General features: G+C 33.9%; 4 protein-coding genes across 7 annotated transcripts; 3 read left to right on the forward strand and 1 right to left on the reverse strand.

The window, feature by feature from the left end:
- Positions 1-2,178: 2,178 nt before the first annotated feature.
- Positions 2,179-4,462, forward strand: LOC137821399 (Tetratricopeptide repeat (TPR)-like superfamily protein). 2 transcript variants are annotated; one of them, XM_090295785.1, is made up of 2 exons: positions 2,179-2,718; positions 2,804-4,462. In XM_090295785.1, the coding sequence occupies exon 2, from the start codon at positions 2,891-2,893 to the stop codon at positions 4,343-4,345; it is 1,455 nt and encodes a 484-aa protein (XP_090151911.1). In that variant the 5' UTR covers positions 2,179-2,718; positions 2,804-2,890; the 3' UTR covers positions 4,346-4,462. The 2 variants fall into 2 exon arrangements, with proteins under 2 accessions (XP_090151911.1, XP_068482070.1); XM_068625969.2 differs by having other exon boundaries at positions 2,184-4,462.
- A 561-nt stretch (positions 4,463-5,023) lies between these two features.
- Positions 5,024-7,847, forward strand: LOC137821400 (Pentatricopeptide repeat (PPR) superfamily protein). The gene has a single exon (XM_090295786.1). It carries the CDS (start codon positions 5,061-5,063, stop codon positions 7,095-7,097), a length of 2,037 nt encoding a protein of 678 aa, XP_090151912.1. The 5' UTR covers positions 5,024-5,060; the 3' UTR covers positions 7,098-7,847.
- A 724-nt stretch (positions 7,848-8,571) lies between these two features.
- LOC137822763 (Tetratricopeptide repeat (TPR)-like superfamily protein) lies at positions 8,572-10,817 on the forward strand. 2 transcript variants are annotated; one of them, XM_090294708.1, is made up of 2 exons: positions 8,572-9,776; positions 9,859-9,996. In XM_090294708.1, exons 1-2 carry the CDS (start codon positions 8,730-8,732, stop codon positions 9,934-9,936), a joined length of 1,125 nt encoding a protein of 374 aa, XP_090150834.1. In that variant the 5' UTR covers positions 8,572-8,729; the 3' UTR covers positions 9,937-9,996. The 2 variants fall into 2 exon arrangements, with proteins under 2 accessions (XP_090150834.1, XP_068483857.1); XM_068627756.2 differs by having other exon boundaries at positions 8,572-10,817.
- Positions 10,818-14,565: 3,748 nt separating this feature from the next.
- SWI3A (SWITCH/sucrose nonfermenting 3A) lies at positions 14,566-19,490 on the reverse strand. 2 transcript variants are annotated; one of them, XM_068624444.2, is made up of 7 exons: positions 19,240-19,490; positions 18,627-19,165; positions 17,540-18,034; positions 17,112-17,239; positions 16,955-17,001; positions 15,033-15,166; positions 14,566-14,920 (listed from the first exon to the last, which is right to left on the reverse strand). In XM_068624444.2, the coding sequence occupies exons 1-7, from the start codon at positions 19,328-19,330 to the stop codon at positions 14,741-14,743; spliced, it is 1,614 nt and encodes a 537-aa protein (XP_068480545.1). In that variant the 5' UTR covers positions 19,331-19,490; the 3' UTR covers positions 14,566-14,740. The 2 variants fall into 2 exon arrangements, with proteins under 2 accessions (XP_068480545.1, XP_068480546.1); XM_068624445.2 differs by having other exon boundaries at positions 14,566-14,899; positions 19,240-19,459.
- Positions 19,491-22,595: the final 3,105 nt, after the last annotated feature.

Consider the following 22,595-nt stretch of genomic DNA (forward strand, 5'->3'; position numbering starts at 1 on the left):
ATATACTAATTTACATTCAATTAAAGAATCTCTAGAAATAAAATTACAATAATTAAATAGTACTAAAAGTATACTATCGTAGATTAATGATATTATTCTTTTTAAATATTTTTATAATTTTCAATAAAATAATGCATAAAAACTAAATATATAATATTATTTTACTGAATAAAAAAACTAGTCTTTTCGATTCGTAAAGCGGTGGATTAAACGAGTTATGTGTTACCTAGACAATTTAAACATTATTGTTTTATTTTTTTTATGATAGTATCGCAGCAATTAACCTGTTAAATTTTTTAGTGCTGTTACCTATAATGGTAGAGGATAATACTAAATAATAGTAAAGTGAATTTCATTTTATTAAAAAGTTGTATGAGGTGGGTTGGAAATGAAAAATCCCCTTTCTCTATTATAATTGAGGTGGGTTGGTTTCTACCATAGGTTTGATTAAATTGATTTACAAGTTAGAAATAATTTTGACAACTCTAACCATTTTTTATTAATGTCATTAATAAAATTTAGCTCACGTATAAATTTATGTTATTTTTATTTTGATTTATAAACAAATATCTAGTTACCAAACCATAACCTTAATTCCACACTTTTCACCTTCGAAGAAATTTGTGACCCTAAATCACAGAGTGTAATCCTTGGGTTGAAGAAATTTGTGCATTAATAAATCATGTGAACTTTTGGCATTGTTAAAGGATTCACTGTGAAAAGTAGGTGAAAATAGTTGCTATAGCCACAATTTAAAGGGATATGGTGGAATCGTGTACTAAAATAGAAACAAAGTATTATTTAGAGGGATTAAAATGAAAATAATAAGTACATTGAAATAAAAACTAAATCAAGTAATCTGTGACATCATATGCTTAGACAGACTTTTATTGATGAGTGGTGATATGTTAATACTACAAACAATAGAAAATATTTACTTTATAAATCAATAAAATAATATTTTAATTATATTTAATTTATTTTTAATTTTAAATATTATTATATTATTATAATATGGTGTTAAGTATATGTTTTTATTATTTATAGTATCAAATAAATCTTATTGTTTATTGATTACTTCAATAACTAGGTAATTAGCAGCTAAAATTAAAACAAAAATTGAATACTAGGTGGATTGTTTTAAAAAATATTTTCAAAAGAACTAAAACAAAACATAATTATATTAGAAAATGTAAAAAATATACTTAGATATATTACATGAGTAGCAGCCCCCGGAACCGCAGCCAAAGGATTTATTTGTAAACCTGACGACTCATATTTGACTTTGCTCATATTTGTATCTTCTTCCTATGTTTTAATGATGTTATTGTTTCATTAAGGTTGTAGTTTTACTTTGAATGAATGTTGATGCACGTGTATGAGTGTTGAGCAAACATATTCTGTGGTAGCAGCCTCTTATAAACACAGCAATTTTTAGAGACTATCTGGTTAACATGCTGAATTTCCTTTTCTCTTCCATTAATTCGCTTTCTAGAAGTGACAACTTGTTCCTCACTTCCCTATTCTCTTTTACACCCTGTAATAAGCACAACCTTTAGAAAAATAAAATGTTCTTCGTGGACTTTAGGAACGTGCATTACGTGTGTCTCACGATATCAATAGGAGATAGACTAGGAGGGAGAATAAACTAACACACAAATGCTTCTCTTTCATTCATCAACTTCTTTTTTGTGGCAGGGCCAACAAACAGAACCAAACAAGTTTGGAGAAATCTAGCACCCAAATTATATTAAACAAATAAAAGCTCTAGAGAAGATGATGCAGCTAATCTAGAAGGCTATTTAAAAGTCAAAAACGTTTTTATTTATAATTTTTATAAGCTGAAGGCACAAAAAGAGACAAATTATAATCCCCACGAGTGGCTCCAAGACCGCTGTGGCCAAATTCTATGGAATTATTTGGATTTCTTACTTCACCGTCACCACTTTGTATATCTCCTATGTTTTTCGTTCTAATGTCGTATTCCAACTTTTTTTTTATTATCCATGCTTTTCATTCATTTAAATAATGTTTTACTTTTTTTCCTCGTTTTCAATTTAAAATATTGATTTCCCTTTTTCTCTAAAAATAAAATCATCGTGATTTGTTTTGGGCCGAAACTCGCAAAAGTAACTTTTTATGTAATTTAACAGGGTGTAGATATTGGCCCAAGCATTTGGGTGGTTGAAAGGTATTCCGATGAAGCCCATTGTTAATAAAGACATGGAAAAGGGAATAATGGTGTCGGTGATAATCGTGTTGCATGGGCGTGAGTGCCGCTTCTGTAGTGAGCCAGCTCCTCCGCAAGGAAAACCTGAATCCACAGCAACAGCCCCAAACCAACGAAGTGATAAAAACAATCCTCACTTACCTCAAAGCGGGTCGCATCCGAAAGGCGACTTCCATTCTCTTCGCCTTCCCAAAACCCTTTCCATACTCTCTCTATGCCCTCTTCTTCCGCCTATGTACCTCCCATCGCGCCATCGTCGAGGCTCGCAAGGTCGAGTCCCACTTGCTCACTTTCTCCCCCAATCCCCCCGTCTTCCTCTTAAACCGCGCCATCGAGTCTTACGCCAAATGCCAATGTCTACGCGACGCCCGCGAACTGTTCGACGAAATGCCCCGACGAGATGGCGGCACTTGGAACGCTCTCATCACTGCTTACTCCCGATCGGGTTTCCCCAACCAGGCTTTTTCCTTGTTCCTGTTGATGACTAGGTCCGGTTTTTGGCCCTCTGAGGTTACTTTTGCTAGCGTTCTTGCTTCTTGTGCTGCTGCTTCTCAGCTTCCTCTTTCCAAGCAGGTTCATGGGCTGGTCACAAAGTTTGGCTTTTGTGGTAACGTCATACTCGGGAGTTCACTTGTTGATGTGTATGCCAAGTGCGGGGTTATGGTTGATGCTCGCAGGATGTTTCATGAGATTCCGCAGCCTAATGCTGTCACTTGGAATGTGATCGTGAGGCGTTATCTTGATGCCGGTGATGCAAAGGAAGCGGTTTTCATGTTCTCGCGGATGTTTTCCACGGCGGTTCAGCCGATGAATTTTACTTTCTCTAACGCTCTTGTTGCTTGTTCCAGCGTGTCTGCGCTCCGGGAGGGGATGCAGATTCATGGGGTGGTTGTGAAGTTAGGCCTCCAAGAGGATAATGTCATTTCGAGTTCGCTTGTAAACATGTATGTGAAGTGTCACAAGCTGGAGGATGGTTCTCGGGTTTTTGATCTGCTTGGTTCGAGAGATTTGGTGTCTTGGACTTCCATTGTTTCGGCGTATGCAATGAGTGGGAAAACTTTGGAGGCAAGAAAGCTTTTCGATAAGATGCCTGAACGGAATGTGGTTTCATGGAATGCAATGTTAGCGGGATATGTTCGGTGCTTTGAATGGTCTGAGGCGTTAGATTTTATGTATCTCATGCTTGATAGGATTAAATATGTGGATCATGTCACACTCGGTTTGATGTTAAATATTTCTGCGGGTATTTCGGATCATGAAACGGGGAAACAGATTCATGGATACACCTACAGACATGGCTTCCACTTGGACATTAGGGTTAGCAATGCCCTTCTTGACATGTATGGTAAGTGTGGGAACTTGAACATGGCCAGGGTTTGGTTTAACCAGATGAGTGATTGGCGTGACAGGGTTTCCTGGAATGCTTTGTTGGCTAGCTATGGCCATCATCAGTTAAGTGAACAGGCGTTAACAATGTTTTCAGAGATGCAGTGGGAGACAAAACCAACCAAATATACATTCGGAACCCTTTTGTTAGCATGTGCAAATACCTTTGCTCTTCACCACGGTAAACAAATTCACGGATTCATCACTAGACATGGATTTCAGATAGATACTATAATGAGAACCGCTCTGGTTTACATGTACTGTAAATGCCGTTGTCTTGGGTATGCTATTGAGGTTCTCAAGGGAGCAGTTTCTAGGGATGTGATAATTTGGAATACCATAATTTTGGGATGTTGTCACAATCATAGGGGTAAAGAAGCGCTTGAACTTTTTGCGATGATGGAAGCAGAAGGCGTCAAGCCAGACCATGTGACCTTAAAGGGCATTCTGCTTGCTTGCGTTGAAGAAGGCCTAATTGAGTTTGGCACAGAATGCTTCAAGTCACTGAGCAGTAAATACCATGTCCTGCCTCGGCTGGAGCATTATAACTGCATGATTGAACTCTACATTCGGCATGGATCCATGCATGAGCTTGACAATTTTATGAGGACAATGACCATTGAGCCCACACTTCCAATGTTGGAGAGAGTTCTTGATGCTTGCCAGAAAAATGAGTGGGCAAGATTGGGAGAATGGATTACAGAAAAAATTAATGCATTCAAATATTAATTAATTTCAACTTGTATGTATTGCAGCAGCGAGGAGAGAGGATCTTTGTGTACTAATCCACAAACTTATTGGAGAACATTTTTATTAGAAAAAAGAGTTAAAAAGATTTCTTCTAAACTTTGGAATCATCCAAAAATATTTTGAAATAAAGCGTTAAAAATCTTGAAATTATCAGATCGAATGACCTTATATCATTTGGAAAGAATTTTTAAAGATCTAATTGTAAGTTTTGAAACGAAATTTAATGAGCTTTCTCATTATAAGTTTATGCAAGTTGAAAAAAAAAGTACAAGGAGGTTAACTTTTGTTTCGTCTAGTTGCCTGTTTTTCACGTTATATTCATCCGAATAACTTATAAACCATATTTTTTTTTTGAAAAGAAAACCTAAAAATCTTATACTTTGGCTTTATAAAACCTTTTTTTTAAATGAAGGAGTTATAATTTTTAACTAAATGGTTCTTGTCATATCCACCTCCGTCTAGATTCTACTTACCAGTTTTAATAATATGAAAACATTATTAGATAAAATAAAAGTATTTTGAAAATCTTTATTTTAAAAATAAATTACGTGAGAATTAATTATGATAATATAAATACCTTAACTAATAAAAGAATATTTAAATATTATATTATTATAAGAATTGTGGTAATATGATTACACTTCCATATGTATATCATGCTACCTTATATTACAAAGAAAGTGAATACAATGGTATGGAATTGCATGGTCTGGCACGAACGCTTCAGTCCTGGTCCACCATCAGTGAAGGGAGGCAACTCCACGTGGCATTCCTTAAAACTGGCATTCTGAATTACTCCGTCACCGTCGCAAACCGTCTTCTTCAGCTATACACCCGCTGCGGTTTTCTCCGTGATGCGTCTCACTTGTTCGACGAAATGCCCAGTACAAACTCTTTCTCTTGGAACACCCTCGTCCAAGCACATCTCAACTCAGGCCACACCCACAATGCCTTCCACTTGTTCAATGCCATGCCTCACAAGACTCACTTCTCATGGAACATGGTCGTTTCCTCATTCGCCAAGTCCGGACACCTCCAACTAGCCTACTCACTATTCAATGCCATGCCCTCAAAGAACCACCTTGTCTGGAATTCCATAATTCATAGTTATTCCCGACATGGGCATCCTGGGAAAGCGCTTTTCCTCTTCAAGAGAATGAACTCTGACCCTGCACAGATAATGTACCGTGATGCTTTTGTGCTGGCCACTGTTCTCGGCGCTTGTGCTGACTTGCTGGCTCTCAACTGCGGGAAACAAGTTCATGCACGTGTTTTCGTTGATGGTCTTGGGTTGGATCTTGACAGGGTTTTGTGCAGCTCGCTGATTAACTTGTACGGGAAGTGTGGTGATTTGGATGGTGCTGCTCGCGTTATTAGTTCCGTGAGGGAAGTGGATGATTTCTCTTTTTCAGCTTTGATATCTGGTTATGCAAATGCTGGCAGAATGAGGGAGGCGAGAAGGGTTTTCGATATTAAGGTTGATCCATGTGTTGTGCTGTGGAATTCGATTATTTCGGGTTATGTGTCCAACGGTGAGGAGATGGAAGCAGTGAATCTTTTCTCTGCAATGCTCAGGAATGGTGTGAGGGGAGACGTGTCTACTGTTGCTAATATTTTGAGTGCAGGCAGTTGTTTACTTGTTGTAGAACTTGTTAGGCAAATGCATGCCTACGGTTTTAAAGCCGGGGCGACTCATGATATTGTGGTTGCTAGTGCTCTGCTTGATGCCTACTCCAAATGTCAAAGCCCTTGTGAAGCTTGCAAGTTGTTTAGTGAGCTCAAAGCTTATGATACCATTTTACTTAATACTATGATCAGTGTGTATTCCAATTGTGGAAGGATAGAAGATGCCAAATGGATTTTTAATACGATGCCTAAGAAAACCTTAATTTCATGGAATTCAATCCTAGTTGGCCTGACCCAGAATGCGTGTCCAATTGAAGCGTTAGATGTTTTTTGTCAGATGAATAAGCTGGACTTAAAAATGGACAAGTTTAGTTTTGCTAGTGTTATCAGTGCTTGTGCCAGCAAATCATCCCTTGAACTTGGTGAGCAGGTATTCGGTAAAGCTGTTACCATTGGACTCGACTCCGACCAGATTATTTCTACCTCCCTTGTTGATTTTTACTGTAAATGTGGTTTTGTTAAGATAGGGCGTAAAGTTTTTGATGGAATGGTAAAAACTGATGAAGTCTCTTGGAACACAATGTTGATGGGGTATGCCGCAAATGGACATGGAATTGAAGCATTAACACTCTTTAGCGAAATGAGGTACTGTGGTGTCAAGCCTTCTGCCATTACTTTTACTGGAGTTCTTTCAGCCTGTGATCACTGTGGTCTGGTTGAAGAAGGAAGATATCTGTTCCACACAATGACACATAACTATAATATAAATCCCGGAATTGAACATTACTCTTGCATGGTTGATCTTTTTGCTCGAGCTGGATGCTTCGAGGAAGCAATGGATCTTATGGCAGAGATGCCTTTTCAGGCTGATGCAAACATGTGGTTGTCAGTATTGAGAGGCTGTATTGCTCATGGAAACAAAATTATTGGCAAGACAGCGGCAGAGCAAATCATTCAGCTTGATCCTGAAAATTCAGGTGCTTATATACAATTATCTAACATACTTGCATCTTCTGGGGATTGGGAAGGGTCAGCACTAGTAAGAGAACTGATGAGAGACAAGCATGTTCCGAAAATTCCTGGTTGCAGTTGGGCAGATTGTTAATATTAACCGATCTGAGGAGGACAATTCTGGATAGAAAAAGCTTGGAACCACGTTACCGTTCAAAGTTTTTTGGCCTATATTCAGCTGACTTACTGATTTCAAGAGACTGATTCAATGAGCAGCTTCAAAGTATGTAGCTTAAGTTGGATCGAGTCCGTTTCGTTTCTTGCTAACAGTTGTGGGTGTCTAGTAGGAGACTGGAGCATAATATTTTTACCCAAAATTCATGACACTATGAGTGTTAGACTATTGGCAGAAAAAATTGTTTATGAAACATCACGTTTTACCCAATTGTGCAGATCGTTGCAAAATATCACAGGTTTAGAAGTCTAGCTGATTGGAACAAAACCTCTCTTCTGGCAGACCGGGAATATTTGGCAAATGCTGTGGTTGGATTGGTTCTATAGCTATTTATCATAAGCCAAAAGTTTTGGGACGTTAAGCCTCTCTAGGATTGCATCGGAAGTAAAAGCAAGAAGAAAAGGAGTTTGATCCCAATAATTCTTCGACCCTACCATTACCTCCAAATATTCGAACAAAACAAGATATTACAGAAAGATCTCCCCCTTCCCTTTCCTCTCTTCCCATCAAATTATATATATTTATGCAAATATCTACATTCCCTTGCTATTAGTATTGGACTTAGATGTGTAAATTGCTCATCTGTGCATCGCTCCAATTAAGCCCACAATTAAACAGACTCAATTTCTGTATCCATGTTTCACATGCTTACATATTTTTATTGAAAAATATCTAATTTATTAGTTGGCTTAAACGATCCATGCTCAAGTCCAAAAATGATATTTTTTTTTTAAATTAAAGAAAAAAGATGAATAGTTTTAAAGATTTTTCTTTTGTAACTAAATCAAACCCAAATTAAATCTGTAAATAAAATCCATAAAACTTGAGATTTTTGCTGGTTAATCTATGTTATCGATCCACAACCCGCCTCTTTCTATTATTTATTTTAAGAGTACACAGCTCATATTTTTCATAATCTTCCATTCGTTTTGAAATAAATTTTCCAATTTTTTCTTTCATTTTAGAAATTTTATTCTAAAATCAAGTTCGTAGATTATTCAAATTGTTATTTTTCATTACTACAATGTAACTGTATGAAAAAAAAATTAAAAAAAGTGTGGTAACAAATCTAGTACAAGTAATAATTGAAAATAAGAAGAGGTGGAAGAGAGCTATTACAAATGCAATCGAGTAGAAAAGAAATGAAAACAAGGTGACTAAATAAGTCTACGCAAATTAGCATTTACCTATAATATTTATATGTTACTCTCTTTTTTATGTTTCTAATATGTTGTTCTCTTCTTTCAAAATAACTTTTTGATTTAAATCTACTTTTGTCACCATAGTTTAAAAGATTAAATTTTAATTCCTAGAGTTTTAATAATATATCTATTCTTTTAAATTTATAAAATTAAACAATTTTATTCGAACATGTATTATAACTAAAAGAAAATGTTCACTTTTAGATTGACGTTGAGTTGGTATCAGTATCACACTGCATCATCAAAGGCAGAGATGAAAACTTGAGAAAGCTGTAATTCAGCGTGCGTTTGTTTTTGAGTGTTATCTCTAACTCTCAAATGTACCTGTGAGCGTGACAATAGCGTTTGCATGTACCCATTTTTTAAGCACACGAAAGGTCCTCACTTTCCTCTTTCCTATTGCTCTCTTCTCCTAAACCACTGTTTATCTCAAAGATCTCTTAATTTTGTCAAAGTCGTGCATGCCCATTTCTTCAAACTGGGTCTTAACACCTACACCTATCTGGGTAATCGCTGTCTCAATCTCTACTCAGAGCTCGGCCACATCAATGACACACTGAAGGTGTTTGACGATATTTCACACAAGAACTCCACGTCCTGGAACATTTTCTTAAAGGGGTTTCTGAAAAGTGGCCAGCTTTGCAAGGCCTTCCACGTGTTTGATGTAATGCCTGCTAGAGATGTTGTTACTTGGAACTCCATGATTTCGGGTTATGCTTCTTTTGGGTTTTTAAGTCATGCATTGGAGCTTTTTGTTGAAATGCAAGGCACTGATGTGAGGCCCAGTGGGTTCACTTTCTCCATTGTGATGTCACTCGTGTCAAGTCCCTCCCATGCTAAGCAGATACATTGTAGGATGATCAGAAGTGAGATGGATTTGGATAATGTAGTTCTTGGGAATTCGTTAATAACAATGTATGGAAAGCTTGGTCTGGTTGAATATGCTTTTGGTGTGATTATGACTATGAAACAGTTTGATGTTATATCTTGGAACTCTTTGATCTGGGCCTGTCAAAGAGCTGGGCACCATGAGCAGGCTCTGGAGCTGTTCTATCAGATGAGAGGTGTCGAGTTTTTACCCGATCAGTTTACATGTTCAATGTTAATGAGTGTCTCTTCTAACTTGCGAGACTTGGACAAGGGTAAGCAGGTTTTTGCCTATTGTTTCAAGATGGGATTTGTTTATAATAGCATTGTATCCAGTGCTGCTATTGACCTCTTTTCCAAATGCAACAGATTGGAGGATTCTGTTCAGCTCTTTAAGGAACAAGATCAATGGGATTCAGCTCTATGCAATTCCATGATTTCAGGCTATGCTAGACATGATTTAGGGGAAGATGCTCTGCGACTTTTTGTGCTGACCTTGAGGGAGAATATCAGGCCAACAGAATACATGGTTAGCTCTCTCCTGAGTTCTGTTTCAATTTTGTTACCAGTTGAAATGGGTAATCAAATCCATTCTTTGGTTCCTAAACTAGGTTTTGAGTCAGATGCAGTTATTGCCAATTCACTTGTTGACATGTATGCCAAATTTGGGTTTATTGACGATGCCTTGAATATCTTCAATGAAATGAAAATAAAAGATTTGGTATCATGGAACACTATGCTGATGGGTCTGACTTACAATGGGCGAGTGTCTTCCACCATGGACCTCTTCAGGGAATTATTGACTAGAGAGGACATGCTTCCAGATCGAATAACACTTACTTCAGTTCTACTAGCATGCAACTATGGGTTATTGGTTGATGAAGGAATTGAAATATTTTCCTCAATGGAGATTAAATTTGGAGTAAAACCAGAAGAAGAACATTATGAATGTGTTGTGGCAATGTTGAGTAAAGCTGGTAAACTCAAAGAAGCCATTGATATCATAGAAACAATGCCGTATAGAAGTACCTCTGGCATTTGGAGGTCAATTCTTTTTGCATGTGCAGTTTATGGAGACCTGCAAATTATAGAAGGAGTTGCAGAGAAAATAATCGATAGGGAAACACAAACATCCTTACCCTACTTGGTTTTGGCTCAAACATATCAAATGAGGGGTAGATGGGAGACCATGGTTCGAATGAGAAAGGCTGTGGAAACTAAAGGTACTAAAGAGGTCATCGGATGCAGTTGGATTGGAATAAAAAACAACTTATACACTTTTGAGTCAAATCAATTACAACATTATGGTGGCAAGGATCTTTATTTGCTGTTGAATTTACTGGACTGGGAGATGGAGACTGAAGGTTTTGTCTAAAAATTGTATAGGCCAATAAATTTAAGAAAAGTTGTAGCAGTTGGCAAGGAATATATGAAGTGATAGTGCCAGAGGAAGAGGGGAAGGAGACAGAAAAATATATGATTTAGCTGTAACAAAGTACAAATTAAATCAGCTATTTCTATTAGTTCTCATAAGAAATTATTTACACGATACTCATTCATTCATCGTTAATCCATCTCAAAGTACGTTTAGTTTCAATATAATACAAGAACGGTAGGAACACTGTAACACACTTTTTTAATACATTCTCTAATGTAAGTAGATTTTTTTTATCAGCATAATGTAAATGAAATATTGAGTTGTTTTAAGATAGATCAACTATAACTGATAGAATGTCATAAATAGATGGTATATTAAGGATTCAATAATAACTAAATCAATTATACATTAATAAAAATTAAAATCATTACAAATACTTGATTTTTATGTCTCTCCTTCATACATTCACAAATCAGGGGCTAATGAAATATTTGGTATGTTAGGCATATGTTTAAGTGATTGTATGCTCTGGGAGGCCATATTTCTCATAACATCACTAAGGATTTGTTTCAACAAATTTCTCATAAGGGCACTTTAAAATAAAAATACAAGAAAAAATTTAATGTTTTCCATAAATTAAGATTAATTTTTATGTATTAATTAATTTGTAAAATACGTAAAATTTTTAAAGATGTTTTTTAATTAATGCATAAATTAGTTTTAGTTTATGAAAAAGTTTATTTAGTCTTTCTCTCTTATCTTTTATAGCAAAAATTATCTAAATTTATTTATCTTGATTTTTTTTATATATATCTTGACTAGTCTTGTTCAAAATAGTCTCAAAGTTTTCCTTACCTAGAATAAAGCAGTTCACTATAATTTATGATTAATTTTATTTATCATGCGAGTTACCTTTCTACTTATATTTTTCCTTTGACATATACTCCGTTAGATGAAAACTAAAGGAATGTTAACAGTATACTTCCCCCAACCTACTTTTGACAAATCCATCCAATAAATCCACTTTCCTTGATTCACATTGATAAACCACAAATACAACTATTCAATATGGAACCCATCAATTTTTGCTTAGAAACACTTCAATATTGTACATGTCAGTTTTTTTAATACCTATTTATCGTTCCTACAACTCGTAGAGTGTGAAAAATGAAGCATACGCAAATTTAGAAATACGTCATCTCTTTTATTAAGTTTTCTATTATGGTATCAGAGCTTTGATTTCCTATATTTCAATTAAGGATATTGATCCATCTTAAGAATCCCGATCACCATATTATCTTCACTCATCTGAAAACCCATACCTAATCCTTGTTTCTTCTATTCTCAACTCCCTTAATTACCATTAATGGTCACAATCGTTTTGAATGAGTTTAGTCTCTAAAAATAAACTTGATTTAATTGATGGAACCATCTCAGCTCCAACTCGCACCAATCATATATACCCGATCTGGGATAGGACAAACATAATGGTTGTGTCTTTACTTCTGCTATCTCTTTCTCCTTCCATAGCTCAGAGTATCATATGGAGAGACATTGCTTCTAGCATCCGGTTTGATCTTGAAGAGCGGTTTCTAAAGGAGACTTGTTTCGCATTGCAAATCTTTAAGACACAATCACTTCTCTTAAGCAAGAGCTAAGTGTCACTAAATATTTTAGTGAACTAAAAACTCTATGGGATGAACTTGAGTTTTTTTGGTAGCCTCCGTTAATATTTAGAAAAGTAAAACTCAAGACCAAGTGGTCAAGTTTCTTTGAGGATTGAATGATGGATATTCCATTGTGAATGAAGTACCAAATCATGTTCATGGTCACCTTACCTCCTTTTGAATCGTGTTTTTTCCATACTCGTTTAGCAGGAAAGACAAATGTTTGGTGAAACTGTGGAACACCCCAAGGTCATGGTTGCTATTGGCAAAGAAATAACATAGGAAGAGGATACACCTTTTTCAGGTTATGGTGGGAGAGGAAATGGAAACCTTGGTCATGGTTATGGTAATAAAGTTTGTAGCCATTGTGGTAAGATGGGTCACATTGTGGACTCCTGCTACAAGAAACAGTTTCTCGCTGCATTTTAAGTTCACAAAGCATAACCCCAAGCATTCATTTGCCAATGCAACTTTTTGCAATGATGAATCTGATATAAGGCAATAAGAATTTGAACCCTTCAAGGAAAATCAAGGTCAACAAGAGTTTGGTTTCACCAAATAGCAGTATCAAAGCCTTATAACTCTCTTACATCACTCACACATGTCTAATAATAGTCATGTTTCCAACCAAGTGTCAATAACTTTCAGGTTTTTCGATTCGGTTACATATACTGGCAAAACCCTTCCAATGATTGATTTTTCTAAAAGAACTATAAATCTGTTATTTTATCAAGTTAGACAGAAAATCAATTGATTGATTTTACATAACTTTTCACTATACTTCAAATCTTTATATACTTCAAATCTTTACAAAAATCTTTACAAAAATCTTGTGAAAACAATTCACCTCCCTCTTGTTTTGGCCATACATTCTAACATTATCTTGACACAAGGAGATCCATTACATGTTATGGTGTGTATCTCGACTCTTCACTCATTTCATGAAAGTCAAATAAGCAAACCATAAGCTCCAAAAGTTCTTGTAAATATAGGGTCATGACAGCTACAAATTGTGAAATTCAATGGCTTACTTTTTTCTTGCAAGATCTTCAAGTTCCTTTCAAAAGTGAATCTTTACAGTCTTTACTATATTGTGACAACCAATTTGCTCTATATATAGTTGTCAACCTGATTTTCCATGAATGTACAAAGTATATAGAGTTGGATTGTCACATAGAAAGGACTCAACGTAGGCTAACGAAACTATTGCCTATTTCATTTTCTTGGCAATTTACTAACATTTATAACAAAGTTTTGACCCCCAACAATTTCATTATCTTGTTTCCAAGCTAGGTCTCCTTCTCAATTTGTAGGGGCTATCAAATGATATAGACACATGTTACCTAGAGGAGAATTGAATAAATGAAAAATTGTTTTACTTTTATATTTCTGTAGAATTGTATTTCTTTTGCCGTGTTAGCTACTTTTAGGATAGCCGAACTATAAGATTAATGAAAGTACAGAGAATGAAGACATATCACACATTTTCTTACTCCAGGTCCATCGTTCTATCATACAACAAAACGACCATCAGGAAAGCACATTGACACCAAAAATATCAATCCTATAAGCAAACATAGAAAGGGAACATACGAACATTCACACATACAAATTTATGCACATTGGAATAATGTGTTGTTCTAGTGACTTTTCACTCGACGAAATTTAATCCCCGTTAAGAATAAAAGAATGCGAAGTCATGAGGCTTAGAATAAAGACTAAAATAGGAACATGCAAATTTATATAATGCATTATACAATTTTATTTTAATTATATAGTTTTTTCAGTAATTAATTTTTAAATTATTATATATTTGGAGGGGGGACCAAGTTACTCATGCTTGATCAGAGATTCATATATAATGAACTCATAATGATCACATTCAGGTGCCAATCATTTACTAATGGGCTTGCATCTTAATCCACTATATAACTAACCCTTTTATGGACTTAAATCTCAATAAAAACATCACTTAATAGGAATTAAGCACAAAAAGAGAGTACAACCCTAGGTGAGAAGAACCTCAAGACTTAAGTAGTTCATTCTACTCAACGTGAAACTCATAAAGTCTGCAACTGGGCATCTTTTATGATGCAGTGTAATAGTCTACACAAGAAACTTTATAAGTGAAAGAACTTGAATTTTGTACAATTTAATTACATTAGAACAGAAGTTAAACGAATATATAGTATCCAATTCAAAAGCCAAAATTAGAAATATCAATGGCACGTAAGCGCTACCCAAAAAGGTTTAGATAGTATAAAAGATATAACTTTTCAAAGCTGTTAGCTGATAACTGGATTACGGTGTAATAAATAATCAATTTTACATTACTACATTGGCACTGATGAAAAATGATATTGAATACTAAATCTTACAGTAATTCGTTGGCCCTTAGGTAAAATGGCAGTCCAATCGTACCCATCGAGTACCAAAACTATACATGGTCTAAGATTTTACATAAGAATAATCCTTCCATCTAGTGATTCCAGATCTAAATGTTCTCCTTAACACATCAATCCGTTCAGTCAAGATAGAATCTTTTATATTTTCCATTTCAGCATGTTCCTTTTCCATCAACAGCTCCAGATCGTCAAAATGTTTAACCTTGTACAGCAATTTATTGATCTAGTTAACAAATAAGCAAATAAAAAATAGTTAACCCCTAAATGGAGACATGAACCAGAGAAATTAGGGTGCGGACAGGAGTTGAAGATATAAAAAATCATGAACTAGGAACCTGAGCTTCAATTATAGTTGCTACTAAATGTTCAATCTCTCTGACTTCCTGGTCAGCCAACAACTTTGCTCGAGCAGCTGCAGCTCCAAGAGCAGTTGCAGTGGCAGCTCTTACACGCAGTGGCAAAGGTATTTCTGCAAGAGCAAGCTCAGATTAAAGGTGACAAGCAGCTACTACATACACAATGTTTATACACAAATACATATATCAACAAATGATGCCCAAAAAAATAGGATACGTGCATGTTAATTTAAAGTAAAAAAATTAAAGCTCTCTATTTATTTCTCTTGTCCGAAGTAAACCTCAATTGACGCATCTGAAAAGGACTAGTGATTGATATTGAAATAAGTGCTATGGTTGGGGGGGGCAAACTCATTCTTCAAAATCATATTATACGTAAGAAATCAATCTTTCATGCTGTAATTTCTGAACAGTTTCATGATACGGAGCAAGAAAAATGCAAAACCATGCCCATAAATGACCCCCAGTAAGAAGCAACAGGTAAAAAGAATTGTCAAGTCGAAAATAGCACACTTAAACTTTGAATTCTTTATTCTTGACTTTATTTCGTGTCTTCAGTATTTTATTATTTTTAAGCAGTCCTATCCTATCCTATACCTATGCCCTTTTTCTCAATTGTTTTATACTTCATGCTCGACTTTTATACTTCATCTTAACTAAGCAATCCTTGCCCTAAAATGGGTTGCTTGAAATCAAATATGAAATGTTTCCTATCTGGAAATGGGGAGACGGAAACTGAGAGAGCGAGAAATAGAAAAATAAGCAGAACGATCCCAAGCTATGGAAAATCTCTCATAGCTCAAGCTCTAAATGAAGAAAAACATAAATAGCATCACAATCCCACGTAAATCACTCTTTCCCTTTTGCATTGGATTCACCTTCTCTGTCCCCCAACTTACTGTGGCTTGCAATTGTTTGGAGCCTTTGGAAGGAGTGTAACTGGTGTGTACTTCAAGGAAAGATGTTTGACATACATAGAACACTTCAGTACATTAAATGCTTTGTTGGTTATAGACCAATAGCCTCAATCAGTGTATTAACACTATGTATATACGATGGGATCTCAGTCCAGGATTAAGTCTCACAAGATTGTGAGAAGAAGCATGCTTGAAAGGGGAGGAAGACAAGATAATTATAATTAGTTCAGATAGCTGGCAGGGTAGGCATAAATGTATATACAGTCACTTTTTTCTTTTGCCTCTAGTTGCAGTTTTTTATGGTTGTTATCTGCTCAAGTAGGAAGATTTCTTGGTTATTTACTATTTATTAATATCGCTGTAAATAACATATAACCCCCTCTCTGAATTGTTATTCTTCCTCTTGATTTTTTTTATGAAGGTTGGTACCCCTTGTACCATATCTATATATTTTGATTGCTGACCAAAAAACAAACCTTTCTAACCAGTGTTTGGTGTCTTGGGCCTATGCAAATATACTTGCAGATCCTTGGCTTTGGGGCTTAGCCAATTGAGGAATTTAACTTCTAGCAACTTAATCCCATCCAAATCCTTATAATGCACCTTCACAAGGTACAGGCTCAAACTTTCATCTGACGAGGAACATGAACTTACCTCTGAGTAACCATTGCCCTCCCTGATATGGTTTCCTAATACGATGTCCCCCTAATTACACAGCCTCCCTTTACTGACAAATGAATCTGGTATTGTAAATATTGAGAAGTATACCACGCAAAACAGCAAAGGTTATGAAGAAAAATAATGGACAAGTATCACCATTATCTATACAACTTGCATCGAAGGAGCCAAAGCTTTTTCGTTTCATATAAAGTAGATAAGTTTTAGGGGAGGCAAATGTATGCAAAAAATGAACATAAAATTATATGGATTGTGAAAAGAATATCAGAATACCAGCTTAGTGTACATAATAAAAAAATAAAATACCTGATAGAGAGGACCTCTCCATCTCTAAACCTTCACCCTCAAGATCTCTGATACAGAGAATAACAAGTATCAGGATGTATAAAGGCCATATTTAATAGTAAGTTACTAGTCAGCAAAATGTGATTAATGAAAATAAACTAATAGGTTTTTGGCAGACCTTGCTGAATCTTCTTCAACATCAAATATATCCCTTGGACACAAATTCTCATCACAAAGAGCTGAAACAGCAGCATCAGCTGCGGCAGCTGTGATATGAGGGTCAACCACATTAGAGATCAGTCCCACCTAAGTCAAAACATAAAAAAACCCATGGTCATAATGAAGGAGGTGAAAGCAATAACTGATTCAAAAACAACTTTATTTCAAATAAAATATAAAATATTACAACCAATATTCACATATACTAGAGATGAGACGGGCCAAGAGGCATTTACACAGTGTACACAGGTATGATATGAGCCTTTCACAAAATCCAAAAATGTTACACATAAGATAACTCCACAATGAGTCAACAAAAAGGGAATGCAACAGATTAAAAAAATTATAAGTTACACGTATAACAAAGGATATGAAATTCAAGACTACCTGATTCATTAGTGAACAACTGGAATCTGACAGGGGAGTAACACGCTGTCTTTTTGAAGGACTTTCCTTCACAGCATCCCCATTCTGCTCATTTTCATTTGTAGGCTCAGGAGGTTGATCCTTTGTCTTTGAAATTTCTTGGTTGTCAGACGAAGATGACTGAACTTGTTTGGCATTGTTCACCACAACGCCATTAGCACTATTAATGTTGACATTTCTGTGAGCAGGGCCCAACATGAGCTCCCCAAAAGGCAGCTCAATGAGTTTTGAGATACAATCAAGTTTAGTCTTGGTTTGAACATTTTGAGCAACAAGCTCCCAGTCATCTCCATGCTTCAAAACAGATTCCAAAAGGAGAAGAATTTCTCCCTCAGTCCAGACAGTGTCATGTTTGCCACTATTTTCACTTGACTCACTCAATACGAAATCCTCTGAAGACCTTTTCTCCCCATAATTCCCACTTTTGAAACAATTTGCACAAATAATGATATTATCCTGCATGATATTAAAATAGAATAGAATAACCAACAATGAAACCAGTTTCAGAAATATAAGTAAAATCCCATATAGAATGTTTAATGGCATGGAATTTTATAAAATTAGCTGAAGAGGCAAACAGAAGGAGATAAACAAATCTCCCCAAATTAATTAACTTCGAACATGCTTTATCAGCATACATTCAAGAGGCCATGGGGATGTTAAATGAAGTACATAAACTCCATTTTCGAACAGATAAACAGAATACATAAGTAAGGGTGAAAATGGTTTTACAAATATAGGAAGCAGAAAACATTATCCTCGATTCAGAGTATGTGAAACAAAGGCAAAGGTTATCATGCAGTTCTCAAAATCCCTCCCTTACACGAGCATACAGTTAATCCAATGTAGAAGATTTTAAACATCCAAACCAAGACGAACCCAGTGCAAAGCACCAGCTAGCACTACCTGAAACAAAATGTTAGATGACCCCTACTCCTTCACTCTGATATAAAGAGGAAATACAACCAAAGAACCACACAATCTATCACTAAAAGTAATACCTTAATACAAACAAAAATTAAAAAAACATTTTTTTTAAAGTAATAACCTGAGTACATAGGTAATGTCCTGAACCACATTTGCCACCGCAAAGCCCACAGTTCCCCTCTTTCTGCCTAATCAAATCCCCATAAATATCCGAATAGGAGGCGAGCGGTGGCAATTTGAGAGAAGCCGCGGTCGCATTTCCACCAGTCTTCGCACCGCGAGGCACCAATATCGGCTTCAACGAGTTCGGCGTGGCCACCACGCGAATCCCATTGGGGGTTCCTTCTTCGAGGCGAACCTTGCACGGTTCCTCCTCCTCCTCTTCCTTCTCCACGTCTGCAGCAGAGGGCGCGCCGTAGTTGATCAAACCCCAATTCTCTAGGAAGAGGAACGCCTTGTGCAGAAACGTGACGTCACCAACCAGCGATTTTCTCACCTCGGTGAATGTGAGCCTCCTGGAAGGTTCTTCCCTGTACTTGTTGATGATGAAGTCTCTGTATTCTTTGTATATTTTGGGGGTTCTCGAAATCGAGCTCGCATCGAAAAATTCCTTGAACGCTGTTCTCTCGGTTTCGTGAATTTCGTCCCACGCGAACCATCCTTACAAAACGACCACGCCGGTTAGGTTGAAATGGGGAGAGGGAAAAATTAGGGTTGGGAGAGAGATTGCTTACTTGAAGAGCTTGGGATGGTGTAGAGTTCGAGTTCGGAATCTGAATCTTCGAAGTGACCCGGGTTTGAGTTAGGATCTTTTGAGACTTCCATGACGACTGACCCAAACACGGTGGCGTGGGCTATATTTCGCCCAGTTTCCGCGTCGTTGGTGATCACTTCAGAGGCAGACACTTTAGCAATGACCCATCATTCACGCTGTTAGGGTCACACTTCTAACCCGACCCGATAACTTCATCCGATGTTTTTAATCGGATTGTATTTTTAAATAATTAAATAAATATAAAATTCAGCTTTATTGTTGTTAAAATAAATACTTTTCTCCCCGCCAGAAAAAAAATATCATTTGAGATAAAAAAAAAAAATCCTAAAAAAATTCATTCAGTTTTGTTATTTGATCAATATTTTAAATAGAGTTAGCTTCTAAAACATGTTTTAAAATAGAAGGAAATGTAAATATATATTAAAATAATATATACAAATTTATCCATATATAATAATAATAATGTATTCTTTAACTATTTTTATTAACTTGTGTTTTTAGCACATGTTAATGGATTATTTAAACTACTTTGTGTATTTAAAAAAAATCCTTGTTTTTAATTATTAATTGATTTTATTAAATATAATTTAAAGTATAACATAATTTTGAAATTTTTTAAAATTTTGCTGTATGTTAGTTTCTGTTAATCAGATTTTATTGATTGAATTCTTCTTTTAATCAAGAATTATTGTTGTAAGTTGAATTTTATTTAGTACACACAAGTTTGATGAATTCTTCTTTTTACATAAGTTTGATTACTTTACATAAAACAATGGAATTAAAAATTAACTTGCGAATTGCATGTAACAATGATTGAAAAAATATTACTAATAGAATTTAAATGTAACATTATTAAAAAATGTTTGTTTTATTTAGAAGGGGTAAAATAAATCAAGATCAAAATATTTTTAAAAAATCATTTTGTAAGCTCTGAAAGTAATTGTATAGTCAAAGCAATCTTTTGAGTTTGGTTTGAAAGGCTAATTGTTAAAAATATATGGCTTTACTAGATAATAAACTGATCATGTTATGTCTGAAATATTAAGAACAATAAATTCTCCCTGTCTTTATCATTGAGGTCAAACACTTCATGAAAGTTCCATAAAATAAGGTATGCTAATAAGAGAAATCTTAACAGAATAAAATTTATTACAAGCATATGGCATGGCATGTTTTAAGAAGAAAAAGGTGTAGTAAAATTAAAAGTTAAGTATGGTAGTACGATCAAAACATGATTGATTTTGTTCAAGTGGTATCAAGCCTTACAAACATAAATAAACATAAATAGCATATTAATGTAAACAAAGCAACAAAAGACCAAGGAGATTTAAAAAAATTATAGTAACGGATACTAGAAATGCAGTTACCACTAATAAAATATTCAAATTTAAACCGTAGTTGGTGATTTAAAGTAAGAAAAAAAATCATAAAAAACAAACAAAATAAACAGAATAGTCTACACAAAAATATTTTATTAAATTGTTTTATGATTTGAAAATTGTATTAATACTAATTTAATTAGATATGAAATTATTCTTTGGAATGCATGCTCTAAAGATTTCATTACACTCCTTCTTCTTAAACAAATTTGTAAAGGTGTTCAAAATACATGTACACACATAAGAAGGGGTAATCATGAATAGGATTATTCTCTTTTTGAGACATGTTAAAACAAATCATATTGATTCTTTTGTTGAGGTATTTTCTTGTTCACAACTATTTAATAATGTTACTGAATACTTTTTTGAATATGGTGTTATAAACTTTTAGTGAGATTATATTTAATACATTATAAAGATAAAATAAATAATTAATTATTATGTTAACTAAGTTAAATACTATTTTATAAATTAAAAAACTATTAATATTTAAAATATTTTTTATTATTAATAAAAAATTATAAATTAATTTTTAAATTGATATTTAATATTAACTACCAAAATTTATGGGCTTGAGATTCATATGCACAAAGATTAAAATTATCTATAAGCCTATGTTTGTTACTTTAATGGAAAGACTCTTTACAAGAGGGGATGAATACTTATATCAATTGTTTGAATCCAATGATGTGTGCAAGTGCGCAGAAGGAGTTTAGCGTTGAAGAAGATTAGCGTGAAGAGTAAAACTCATATCCTCCTTATATATAAAGACTGTTACAGAAAGACACATCTAGTGATTTTCCCATTTATCCCAAATTTTGATAGACTGAAAACAAAAAAGTAAAAAGTGAACAAAACAAGAAAAAAAATTAAAGATCGAATCATATTACAAAATAAAAATATTAAATATATTTATAATAAAATATTATATATTTATAATAAAATAAAAAATATTATGTATATTAATGAAAATAAAATAAAAATAATTAATTATATTACAAAATTTATATATTATAACTAATATATAATCGATTATGTATAACTATATTAATAATAATAACTTATTTATATAATTTTAATTAATATACATAATTAATTATATATTATTCATCCATTATGTATATAAATTTTACAATATAATTAATTATAATTTAATATAATTTAATAATAATAATATAAATAATAATATTAATTAAAATATTTTTTTAAAATAATGATAATAAATATAAATTAAAGAAATAAAAATAATTAAATAAATTTATTAAATAATAGTATTATTAATAATAATTTATTTTATTTTATTTTTATCAAATATTTAATAATATTAATAATAATAATTATAGTTATTTATATAAAAAAAAAATTTATATAATGTTATTATTATTATTATTATTAATTGTAAAAAAATAAATATATAAATTAATTAATTAGTTTTTTAAAATATAAGAATAAATTTATAGTCTTAATCTTTTATTAATTAAAGAAATTAAAATTTTAATCACACTCAACATATCACTTACAAATTTATTATTTTTATGAAAAAAAATTCATGTTCCAAGAATGATAAGAAACTCGTGTTTTTTTAAATAATCATTCAACGGTATTGAAAACAATTTACAAAATTTTAATTAACTCAAATCTACATCAAAATGTTTCATATTTCATTATTCAAATATTTTTAAAGACAATGGTAAATTTGTAAACTTACATTTTATACTTAAAAAAAAAACAATTCCTCACAATCATCTCATCACTCACAAACTTCAATAAAATTTTCTCACACGTCCAGCGGTAAAATGACACCTGAATATTTTATTATTAAAATGAAAAGAGCATATAAGTAAATAAAAAAAATAAATTATTCAGGTTTCATTTTAAAAGAATCACCCTCTCTATAAGTTTCTTTTCCTCTCACTTCCCTCTAAGATTCTGACTT

The sequence above is a fragment of the Phaseolus vulgaris genome, chromosome 9 (genome assembly GCF_051622355.1).
Source record: "Phaseolus vulgaris cultivar YP4 chromosome 9, ASM5162235v1, whole genome shotgun sequence".
Classification (NCBI taxonomy): domain Eukaryota; kingdom Viridiplantae; phylum Streptophyta; class Magnoliopsida; order Fabales; family Fabaceae; genus Phaseolus; species Phaseolus vulgaris.